At 40.5% G+C, this 12,911-nt stretch overlaps 1 protein-coding gene across 4 annotated transcripts in view; it reads right to left on the reverse strand.

Annotated features, from left to right (window-relative positions):
- Window positions 1–10,157, reverse strand: part of ankrd44 (ankyrin repeat domain 44) — a 33,474-nt gene extending 23,317 nt beyond the window's left edge. For 2 of the 4 annotated variants that reach the window (XM_040006765.1, XM_040006767.1), the window contains exons 1-4: window positions 9,592–10,156; window positions 1,874–1,957; window positions 633–711; window positions 152–222 (exon numbers count right to left, since the gene is read on the reverse strand). In XM_040006765.1, coding sequence (XP_039862699.1) covers window positions 152–222; window positions 633–711; window positions 1,874–1,957; window positions 9,592–9,618 — 261 coding nt within the window. In that variant the 5' untranslated portion in view covers window positions 9,619–10,156. Of the gene's footprint in view, window positions 1–151; window positions 223–632; window positions 712–1,873; window positions 1,958–2,683 lie in introns of all 4 variants that reach the window. The other 2 variants (XM_040006764.1, XM_040006766.1) reach the window with 2 other exon arrangements.
- Window positions 10,158–12,911: the final 2,754 nt, after the last annotated feature.

Here is a 12,911-nt window from a genome sequence, read left to right on the forward strand (position 1 = left end):
TGGATACTGGGAGTTATGCAGCCAATGAACTGCTGTAACCCAGATTCCTTAAGATGGAGAACAGCGTGAGTTCTGGTTGAGACCTGAAAAGAAAAGTCATCTGTCTGCTCGGTTCCCTGACTGCACTGCCTGTGTGTGTGTGTGTTTTCACCTCACTCCGAGATGCAACAGCGCGATGGAGAGGGGTCAGCCACATGTTATCTTTGGCGTTGACACGTGCCCCTGCAGAGCAGAAACACAGCATGGCAAACACGGAAAAGATGTAACTTCACGTTTACAAAGCACTCTGGAAATTTCCTCACAGCTCCAGGAAACACAAGCCTTCCACTTCCATCAACTAACATGAGCCTTAGATGCATCCATACGGTGATTACTTTCACCAGAAAATGATGAAGCATATTGAGGGCGACAGTCAGGACGTTAGTGGCCGGGCTACGTAAAGTTTTAGGCAATTTAATATTATCAAAACAATGTAGGGGTTAGTTTGTGTGTTTGTTTTTAAATTGGACACGAGCTAACTGTATTTTATCTGGGATGCTTTAAATGTCATAAAGCTCCACATCTACATTCATTCAATAAAAAACAACAACAAAAACAGCTGAAATCTGCAAGAAAGACGTGGCGTGTTTTACCCGAGAGGATGAGGAGTTCGGTGATCTCGCCATCGCCCAGGAAGGCTGCTGCATGCAGCGGAGTGCGCTTCTCTGCATCCTGATGGAGGAACAGTGGTGCGTTATGAGACAAGTGACCCTCCCACATATGAGCACATGTCACACAGTTACAGTCCTAATTGTCTTCTGGCAATTTTCCCTCTGTGATGGTTTCTGTTATCTGCTTGTATGACTTTGCGGCTGTTTGATCGAGTCTCTGTGGTTGTTGTCGTGGGGGGGTTGCCCCTTTGTGGTCGTTTCTGTGTCTCTGTGTGGCAGTTATATGTGTCTTTATGTTTCTTTGGGGGTGTTTTTTGTCTATGTGTGGCTCTTTTGTACATCCTTGCAGTTGTTCTGCATTTCTCGAAGGCAAAGCCAGTCTGCACAGCAACATTTAGAGCGCTCTGTGGAGTTTTCCTGTAAACACAAAAGCCTCTGTTTACATTTACCAAACATACAGCGTACCATCAACAGATGGATCTATAAGTATTTAAATCCAGTGCTATTTCCATTCATGCAGCTGGTATGAGGTCACAGATGAGTAGAGGATCAGTGACCTCGTGCTCAGAGCGTCTCATTGAATAAATGCCCATCACACTGGCTGAGTGGGCTGACATAAGCAGAGAGGACAGCCCCGACATGTGTTGTGTATTTATACCCATATGAGCAGATGTGTAAATAAACACTCACCCTGAACTCTGGTTTTACTGATTCTTAACTCGGAGCCCTAATTCTCTCATTCTAAAACAGGAAGTGGGGGTTGGAACGAAGAAAAAGGTGGTTGCCACCGAGTCCAGTTTTATTTCCCTAAAAGCTGACTTTGGGCAAAGGAAACTTTTTCTGCACTAAAACATGCACGCTTACAGACGATGGCGAGAACACAAGTGCTTTGTGTGAATATTTGTGTCCTGGATGAACAGAGTTATGGTGAAACCACTTAAATTAGATTGATATTCTTTATAAATTCAGCACATGCAGGGTGAACTTTTTATCATGTGTCACTTATACACATCTGTCATGTGTATAAATGTAGAAACCAAGAGCTAAAAAAAAAAAAAAAAAGAGCTCACTCTTCCTCCACTTCACAGCAGCAGCCAGTGAGGTAAGTACCTGCATACAGTTTATTTGTGAATACAAACCATCTGCTCTGTGGAAAATATGAATAGGTGAGTGTTTCACATGCACAGAGACAGAATGCCTGTTTGGTGTACATGTGACCATACCAGAGCATTGATGTCTTCAGACTTGTATATGAGCATACGGATCTCTTCAGAATCTCCACTGAAGATTGCCTGGATGAGAGGAGGCTGTGGGGACGAGAAAGAACACAGTCACGTGACCACTACGGACGTTACAAAAGGCTATGATCCTTCCCACGGTATGAAGTGCTGCCTATGTGTGCAGTACTTAAAGCTGCAGCGTGTACAAAAACTGCAGACTGTACACAAAAGAAATGCAAGCCTTCCCTTACTTCTTATATCTCCCGTTTCTCTGTGAGACAGAGAAACTACTGTGCAAATTTTTGGTAGATACACATCACAAAAATAAAAAAGGGCTCAGTGTCTCCGATGCCCCTATTATTCTTTTCAGGATGAGAGAGGTGAGGTAAATACAGGCCCAAACAGCAGATATCAGAGGCTTTTGAAGAATGCAAAAACACAGAAAACTGGGACAACATGTGGCGGACTTAAAGGCCAGTTTTTAGGTTCAGGTTCATGCAGGTTTTGCTAAACAGTATTAAAGCCAAATATGTTCTTTAAATGTTTGTATTAAATAAATAAATAAATTTAACAATCAAAATTGTCACGAGTGAAACAGCAGCCAATGTCCAAAGGCAAACCCTGAAAAGGAAGATTCTGACAAATTAGAACAAGTTCTGGTTCTTTGGAAGCAAAGTATGGGAATATCATTTTTCCTGATTACATTTCTGTTAACGATTAACCTGTTTTGAAACTAGCATGGATTAAATTCTGAAACACAATCATGATCTATGCACTGACATTATATAAACTCATGACTTTTTAAAACTGTACCTCTATTTTCTACTTTAGCCTATGAGGATTGCAGGTAATGTACCCAGTTTAGGTTCAGTTTATCTCATTCTGCTTAATCTATTAAATTATCAGCTAGCTTTATTTTGTTTAGGTTATTGTATCTAATGTACAATAACCTAAACAAAATAAAGTCATTATCACTGGTGTTATACTATTTGGGCTAAAATAGCAGGTGATGTTAGCTTGTTCAGGCTAGCAAAGGAGCTAACTATTCTTTTTTTTAGGCTAGTATGTTATGTTGCTATGATATCATTGTCATAGCAACATCAGTAGCAGGTTAATATCATTACAAAATATTTTAAGCATTAATATCTAAATATGTTTCTTTATTGTTATTTTTTATAAATTATTAATATTCTGAAGGCGGCAAATTTGTATTGGGGAACAAGAGTAACAGGATGCTAAGAACTAGCAGTTTTTAGAAAATGATTTTTTTTAAAGACAACAGCAAATGCTCCCATTTGAAAACGTGAAAACAAACAGATATAGCTCCTTTACTTAACCTCTTAAGCCCCAACACCCCCTGATACAGGGGCAAAAGGCAGGAGATCAGTTAGGCTTGGGGCTTAAGAGGTTAAAAAAAATACTAAAAACACAATTACAAATATAGTCAAAATGTCTCAATTTAAAAATTTGCAAAATTGAAACCGAAATGTAGATGATGTGTAGATTGTGCTCATTGTGTTATTTATGAACCAGGCTGAGCAGAGGGAGGCCTCACTTCACTTCCTGTGCGTTTCTGCTACTCCTGCCTCACTTCCTGTTACACAGTCTCTCCTTCTCAGAAACCTGAGAGAGGAACCAACCACAGAGAAGTTTTTCACTTCTGCTTTAAAAAATACAGCACGCCACAACACTTCTTCCTCATCTGACTGTTTCATTCCCCTGAATGTAATTTTGCTGCAGCATCCATCATCTCACTCACTGCTGAGAGTGAAGGCAGACACGTGTGCGCAGCATGTCGCAGGACTGTAGCTGTTACTTTTACTTGCAGTACACAGGAGTTGCTTTTCTACCACACTAATGTTTAAAGCTGCAAGTTCAGATCAGATCTAATGTGTAACACTGACAGAGTCACACAATAATGCAAATGAGCTCATCTATGCTCGTTCCCACACTCACAAAGTTGCAGTGATGGAGTCAGGATTATAGGCATATTTAGCTCGATGCTTAGTGGCTGTAACAAAAACACTCAGCTGGCATCTCTCAGGAGTTGGCTGGTACTGCCACAAGAAGGCAACGATTCATAGAATGTGTCAGGGGAATACCTTAGTAGAAAAGCTAGTGTCCTCTGTTGGGAACTCTAGTAAATAAATCCAATAACTCAGAGAAATGCTAAGTGAGAAATGCAGTGAAGCTTGAGGAAGACAGGTTTAGACAGGAAATGACATCAGGACTTGGCTTTCTGCACTAGTCTTCCTGGTATATCATCCCCACAGGCTATTTCAAACACAGGAGCTCATTATTGCAGCTTGCACACATTCACGCACGCAAACACAAACACACACACACTTCCCATTAGCCTTAAGGCAGAACCAATGTGACCAACATCCCGTTAGTAACCAATAACGTTGAGAAAATGCTCTTCAACGTGCAGTGTCAGCCTGCCGGTAACAGCCAAACATATTTGGCCATAACATATGCCTTTTTGTGTTAAGGATCTAATAATTATATATTTTAAATAAAAGTCACACTTCTTCTATTCTCAAGTTCAAGTATGTCAACTGTTTAAAAGGCCCAAACTCTATAAATCAGAGAAATCGAACACGTGCTCACACAAGAGCTACTAGAAGAAAATTTTTGCAGTAACTCTGAAAGCTGATGAATATTTTTACTACTTTTTCCCAAGTATGTGCTGATTGCTGTTAATGACTATTCTGTCCCTAAAAAGGTCATGTTCTCAACTCACTTGGAAAATGTTATGTAATGAAATCAGCACAGAAGTTATTTTCAGCCCTTTTTTCCAAATGTATTTAAACTTACTGGTATACAGACGCAAGGATCACGTATGAGGATATTTAGCAAATGGGTAGAGGATGAGGGATAAGTTAAAGAGGAACAAAAGTCAAAAAATACAAGTACTGTCAAGGAAGGAAAGATTTGCAGCGGTGTGGTGACTACAGACCAAAGAAAGTCAGTGACGTTCAGCAGTTTCAAGTGACTACTGGCAAAAAAACAAAACCACTAGTGCCTTGAAGTAGGCATGTCCCAATATAAACCTATCTCAACTTTGAGGTGTGCAACCAATGAGACACCTGGATCTACACCTGGTGTAATCCTCCACAAAGCCTGGATTTAACAACAGGTTATAGGGATGCGGGAGATGTTTTTAACACTAGTAACTAGTCAGGAGCCATTGTTGTTTGTGGAGTAGCAATGCTGTCAAAGGCTAATGTTAGCTTAACATTTATGAAAGCACCTGACCTTATTTTTCTTTGGTCTAAATCAGTAATTAATAGAACCCTGTTTGGGCCACAAACAGCAGAAGACGTGGAAATTCACTGAGCTTTATTTGTTGGTGCAAAAATGAAGCCAAGATGAAAGTTCCTTAAACCTAAATTCCACGTGAAGGCCAAAGACGTGGTTGCAAGACGACTTCCAGTCTTATAGAAGTCTACAAGAAAATAGCTCACTCACTCATTTTTGATCATACTGATGAAAAAGATCTTTTTTGAAAATCTTGTTCGTACCATGATTCAAAATCGAGGATTATCCATGGGAAGACACCGCACACTCATGGGTAACAAGCTGTCAATAAGGAGTCATTAACCAATGAGCACGCAATTTCACAGTCAAACCTGCTCATCCTCGGTACGTCCATTTCTTTGCAACAGCAGAAACGCTCATCTTGAGACGTCGAAACAGATTTCACCAATCAATGGGTGACATTGTGTCTGGCTAACTCAGCTACGGTTCATAAGGTGACCTGGAAGCTGCTTGTAACTTTTTAAGTAGCTTTTGCTGCATGTGAACTGTGACATTCAAATCTCACAAACACCAATATGCATACATTCACTAATGTACTAATGTTGTCCAGTTTAGATTCATCAATCAGCTACCATTAACATGTTTTGGCTTATGCTATCCTGTTTAAGCTAATGGAGTGCTGCTTCTAAAAGCAAGCTGGGTCATTAGCATTCAGTACATGTGTTTTTTGGGGGAATTTCTGAACACTGATTTTACTAATCGTGAACAAGAACCGAGTGGAACCAGCTATTAGAACCTGAGGTTCTGGGCCGGTGCAGGACAATCCTCTCTCCACCTTATACTGCACAAACATCCTGCATCTGATTACCAATGTTTTCATTCCACTGGCATCCTCCAAACACACTAGCAGGCTAATCTGAAATATATGTGCTCTGCAACAATGCCTTAATTTCCGCTGATGCCCGAGGTAACAGGCCTCATACTGGCTCAGTCTCTTCTCCTCAGGCTCAGTGGCACACTTCAGACTTCCTCAAACAGTGAAAGCGTAACAAGTTTCGTTTTGTCCTTGTAATTACCTGGAAACTTTCCTTGTAATTTCCTGAACATGATCCACTATTCAGCTTTGTAAAGACAATCCTATGGTTTGGGGCTAATTATAAAGAAAGTTGAGAACGTTTTAAAAGTTGAGTTTAACACGAACAATTACGTATTTGAAAAGGACAAAATCGTTCCCATTTCTGTTTGCAGTCATTTTTAAAGAGGTCTCAATGTTTCACCTGCTTCAAATCGTGTGCACATCTACAACAGACACATAACTGTGCTTTGGCACAAAGTCAGAAGTCAACGACTTCCTGTACTTCCTTTGCGTTCTGCGATGAGGTTTTTTTTTAACCCCACAGAGTCTTTCATTTCCACGCACGCACAAAAAACGAGAGAGAAAAAAAAAAAGTTGATGTTTATTCACAAACACATCCGAGGAATTTTAGACATGACGTCAACCTCGGAATCAATTCAGCAGATGACAAGTTAAAAGAGACGTTACAGCAGTGGGATTGTTATGGTACCCACTGTTGATAAGCCCGGGATGAAAAGAAAAAAGTCTGAGGCATCCAGTTATCAGGCATCATCAGCATGTCTGAAAATAACAGGAAGTGCTACACTTCTAGGTCATACACACAGACACACACACACACACTCTGACAGCAGCTCTTGCTTCCCTCAAGACATATCTCACATGGCCACATGAGAGCTCTGCAGAGAGATGCTGAGTCGGTTAACTTTGAAAAAAAATCTTAATGTGAGATTATGAAGGACCTCTGAGGGTCGTGATTCTCAAAGTCCTGTTTTAATAGGTGGTGTTGCTTTTGAATTTTTATTTACAAAATCATGTACTTTTACACTTCCATGCTCACATCTGCTCAGAGAGGTGTGTATCTGTGCTGCTGCCCACAGAGAGATCTTTGTAGTCACTGTGTATCTCTTCATTTTGTGCCCATATGTAGCTGGTTGTCTATGTGCAGCCATCATTTGTCTATTTGTAGCTGTTGTGTGTCTTTGTTATCAACAACTATCTCTTTGTAGCCAGTAAGTGTCTCTTTGTAGCAATATTGTGTCCTGTAGCTGTTACAAGCTTCTTTGTAGCCTTTAAGTGTTTCTTTGTCACGTTTGTGATTCTTTTTGTAGCAGTTTGTCTAATTGTACTTTTTAACCAGTGTGTGACTGTAAAGTAACATAACAGTCGCAGACTGTGCCCGAGTTTTAAATGTAAATGTTCAAATTTATATTTCTCTGAACACCTTTAGGGCTGCTTGTTTATGACTTGTTTAAATAAAAATTCTTATTTTTCAACCTCTGCTGAAGAGTACTGTACACATCATGTCAAGTATGTCTCCTTGGGACAATTAAAATTTTTTGAGTTGGAGGTCATTTTGGAGGTCTTTCACAAGGAATCTGAAACATGACAGCACTGCTGACATACAGCCAGTAAGCATTTTTAACATTTTCATTGTGGGGCACAGGTACAGGGACCTACAGGTACAAATGCACTCTTTGTCAAAATGCAAGCTATTAAATTCCAAGACTTGGTGCAGCTTAAAACAGCGCAAATAATGTATAAAGTAAGAAATAAATTGCTTCCAAAAGAAATCTGTAAATTGTTCATAGAAAGAGAAGGTGGGTATAACTTAAGAGGGAAATGGAATTTAAAGATACAAAGTGCTAGAACAACTTTAAAAACTATGTCTGTCTCAATTGCAGGAGTTAAATTATGGAACAGTCTAACAGAAGAAATAAAAGAAAGTAAAAACAAACCAGTTTAAATTAAAATATAAAAACCTAATTTTAAATAAGTATAAGAATGAAGAAAACAGAGTTAACCCAGGACGGTAATGTTGCTGGAAATGCTGTTTTAGTTCTTTTTGGGGGTTTTTTTTTGTTTGTTTGTTTTTCCATAACTTGTGAATCTGCAAAGTTACACATTCTGTATTTTTCATATGAAAGAAACTATACTGTGGTGGGGCTTGCTTATTTCTTGTTTTTGATTTATGTATGTTTGTTTTGTTTTGCTTTATTTTTGTTTCATATGTTGTTTGTTTAATTCAAGACTAAAAGAATTTGCTCGATTTGTTGATATCTTGAAATTAACAAGAGCCAAACTGATAGCTGTGAATGACTTCAACTAATAATTCAAACCTCAAATTTAGTCTGTGTACTTTGAATTCAAACAAAAAAGGAAAAAAAGAAACACTGTGGTTGAAAAATTGAGTTTCAAAAAATGGACAGGTTAAAATCATTTTAATATTATACTGAATAATTCATCAAGTAAATATTTCAGCCAGAATTCTACATAAAAATTGTCTGATTAAATCTCCTTCAAAGTAAAATATTCTCTAAGCTCCTCTTCGACATGTTCAAGGTGAAACAATCAGTCAATAAACAGAAAAAGAATTTCTTTCTCTTAATTTCTCTTACTGAACGAAGATTTTAGCTTTTTCAAAGACAACTTTAAATTTTGTGGTTTAACAAAGAAAGACATTTGAAGACTGTTAGACTGGGATACTTTAAAGTGTTAATTACAGAGCACAATAGCTTCTGATTATCAGCTAGTTCATTAATTCACAGTCTACCACTGAACAGAGTAGAAAAGCACTATATAAGAAGAAAAGCAGGATCTATAAGAACAAAAGACATACTTGGCTTTTGTTCATTTTTACCAAGAAGCAAGTTTAATAAGTCAGTTACAGATTAATTACACTATACTGTGTGCACCAAAATGCACATTTTATATGAGTGTTTTTAAAAGATTTTAAATGAAATGATGATAAATCATCTCATGGGCAAAAGATGGCCCAGAAGTAGAAGCAATACAATTTACATGGGCTGAGTGTTACTACTCTGCAGCATTTCAGAAACTGGCCAATGGGTTTGAAGGCGGACTTTTAGGGAGGGGACCTTAAAGAGGAAGGAGCTGAAGCAGCCTGATTCAGACAGGTTGCACTGAGAGGATGCATAAAGAGTCAGTGATCCATACTTAAAACTGTGAACTGTGCGAGTCTATTTTAGCAAAGTCCAAGAATACAAAGCTTGAAAGTATTGTTTTCAAACTTAGGGGCCTTCCCTGGGACATACTCGGGTACTTTGACTTCAACACAGTAGTTACTGAAGACATTAACAGCTTACAGGAGGAAACAGAACAGGAAATGTGAGACAGATGAGCTGTCACCATTTTAACGACATTTACAACAAATAATAAGGCCATTTTCTTTTTTTAGTGTTATGCTAATTTATTGATAGAGTCCTGTGCCCAATCTGTAGGGAAGGAATCTATTTTATTATTTTCTAGGCTGTATAAAACTAAATAGCACAACATGTGCTACTGAAACACTTTCCTACCACACAGGAGGAGAAATACTGTGCTTCTGCAGGTCTGGAAGCTAAGCTAACTGGCTAGCTGGTCCTACCTGGTCGGCCAGTTTGAGAACAGCCATCTCTGGGTCAGCTCTGGCTGCACATCCACTCCCTCCGACACCGCAGCACCATGCACGGTGCGATGCTGAGCCCCGCTCCGCCTCTCCTTTCTCCGCTCTTCCCACGGGACTTGAGGCGACTAGATGTAGCGGTGTGGCTTTGTAGCTCTCTAGGAGTCTCACGGGCAGACGCTGAGGGTGATGGAGGCCGGGCCGAGCACCAGGGCCATCAGCCCCGTTCCACTGACGCTATCTGCGGCTACGCTGCTGAGCACAGTCGGCCGCTCGGAGTCGCTGGGAGGCGGGGAAGCAGGAACGGCTCGACCGACCGGTGTAAACAATCCACATTTATGGCTGCTGCTGCTGGTCTTCTGTTGATGCTTCTGCAAGAATATTCCAAGCGTCTCTGCGAGCTGTACACCGCCCACAGAAGGCTCTCTATCCCCCAGACTGCACAGCCTGTAAGCCTCCCAGAGAGGCAGCCAGGGTGAAGTCAGCTGAACGGAGATCACACAGGAAGTTCGTGCTTGTCTCTTTAGATGCAGAAGTGGAGGAGAAGCTTCCTCAGCATCAACAACAAGCAGAATACCCCTCGCTGCTGCCATCCACTGGATACAGAGAGAGGCCGAAGCGCAGTTACACGATCCAAAAATAAGTAACACAAAGCATGAAAAATGAATGCGTGTAAAGAGAGATGGCTGTGATGACTGCAGTGATGTAGGTTATATAAAGATGTAGTGTAATTTTCATTCCAGATATTTGTTCATGAATTAGTCCCACTTCAAGTGACAAATGTAATTTCTGATAAGATGGGCAGACATCAAGCACCATGTAGACAGAGCAGATTGTTCTTTGTGGACTAAAACCAGTTTAATCCATCCATCCTGCCTGGGAGCTCCATATTCCACATCTGCTATCCATCCTCTGCACATGTTCATACCATCTCAGGCTTGCCTCTAACGCTGTCTCCAAAATGCTCAATCTAAACTGTCCCTCCGATGTACTAATTTCTAATCCTGGTCATACTGAGATGAAAACTTTAACGTCTTCAGCTCTGCCACGTCCAGCTCGACTTCTCATCTTTTTGTTAGTGCTACAGTCTCCAAAACACACTACATGGCAGCAGGTCTCACTACCATCTTGTAAACATTCCCTTTCACATTCATCTTCACCCACTCCACTTTGTTTGCACTCTCTTCTATACACTTCATTTCACTTTTATTTGTAGAGCACCAAAATCGCAACAGAAGTCACCTCAAGAAGCTGTGGTCTTTAAGGCAAAGACCCTACAATAATACTGAGAAAACCCCAGCAATCAAATTCCTCCTTTGAGAAGCACTTGGCGACAGTGGGAAGGAAAAGTTTTTAACAGGAAGAAAGCTCCGGCAGAACCAGGCACAGGGAGCGGCAGCTATCTGCCCTCACCCAGATCTTTGTGCTTTGTGCTTCTGATGGTTGACCCCGGGTATTTAAACTCATTTACCTTCACTCTCTGTAGTCCTGGCATGTTCATCTTTTCACTGGTCTATCTCTCATTCACACATATGTGTTCTGTCTTGCTTTTACTAACTTTCATTCCTCTTCTCTCCAGTGCATACCTCCACCTCTCCATACTCTCCTCCACCTGCTTCCTACTCTGCAAACATCCTGGCTGCCATCATCATCAACCTGTCCATTGCCGCTGTGAACAAGAAGGGGCTCAGAGCCAGTCCCTGATGTAATCCCACCCCCACTTTGAACACCTCCGGCACTCCTTCCAGACATCTCACCACTGTCTTGCTGTCCTGACTTCCTCGTGCATTTCTACAGTTCCTCTTTCTCAAGATCCACAAAGAATTGACAGTCACACTGCAACTCCTGACCTCCTCTACACTTCTCTATTAACACCCTCAAAGCAAACATCACATCTGTAGTGCACTTTCTTAGCACAAAGCCATTCTGCTGCTCACTGTTCATCACCTCTCTTCTGCTCTACAGTTGTGGTGAACATTTTACACACTCCTGGTGTACAGGGACCTTGGTGGTCCGATCCTGGCTGCTCCAGTCTCAAGTCTGCATCCCTAAGTAACTAACTCATCTCACTTCCTGCCTACATTCTCCCCCGACACCACCTTGCAGTCTCATATGTTTTTCGGATTGCACTTTCTGTAGTAGAAGTACTCCACCTGTGTGCACCTTCCTACTTTCTTATACATCACCCAACTTACTCCAGATTTCCTTTCTTTTCTACCTGAAATCCAACCTTTAGTGCATTGACCCCCACTGCTCCTGGCTTTGCTTCTCTTACACCCGGTCTGTCCAAGTCATATATCTATCTTTCCTTCTTTCCATCGTGTTATCCAGCTCTCTTCCTTTGCCGATCACAGTCCCTACATTTAAAGACCCAACTCTCAACCCCAAACTCCTGCCTTTCCTTCTCTCTCGTCTCTGAAGATGCCTTTCCCCTTTCTTCTTCTTCCATTGTCTGCAACAAACATAGTTTATGAACAGTGAGTACACTGGCTTGTGGCCCAGCCATGGCTGGGTTAGACTAAACTTTAAACCACATCTTTACCCTAAAACATTGTGATTTAACTCATGTAGACTTTTTTTTTGTCCCTACAAGGAAGTTTTAGAGGGCAATACTTAACTTATGACTTACATTGTTATCCTGAATATTTCCAAACCTAAACTTAAGATAAATATTCCCCCTAAAATATAACCATCTACCTTTTGGGGACTGACTTTTTTGTCCCAGTAAGGAAGTTAAGAAGCCACAGTACAAGTACACAGTCTGTGTGGTTTTCATGCATTTCTGTTAGTTGTGCGTTCTAAAGGTTATAACGGAAGGAAACTGAAGGAAGTACGGTGCTGTGCTGTCTCTTGAACTTTTACTCACAGAGAAATGTCTCAATAGACTCTGGATGGTTCTCGTAGGGTAAATAATAACAACACAAGTCTTTTTGTAGTCCAATGAAAAATTTAGCCAAACCGAGACCTTTAATTTATGAACAAATGTGTTAGCAAATCCTGACATTCAGAAGCTGATACAGCAAAATATGTGATCATACCAGTCACTTCCATAACTGTTGCATAAGACAACACAAGAATCAGGCCTATATTATTCTAATTTTAGCCAAATGCAATATTTTTTTTAGGTAGAATATAACATGTAAGTTTACATACATGCAGCAATGATTTGCAAATCTCATAAAACCATATTTTTTCACAAAAGAACAGAGAAGATATGTTGGATGTTTAATTGGAAGGGGGGGGGGGGGGGGATCACTGTGTAGCACCCAGCTTTCACCCAGGTGTTTCGGGATTCCTGATTC

This window comes from Simochromis diagramma, unplaced genomic scaffold (genome assembly GCF_900408965.1).
Source record: "Simochromis diagramma unplaced genomic scaffold, fSimDia1.1 OVJJ01000514.1, whole genome shotgun sequence".
Classification (NCBI taxonomy): Eukaryota; Metazoa; Chordata; class Actinopteri; order Cichliformes; family Cichlidae; genus Simochromis; species Simochromis diagramma.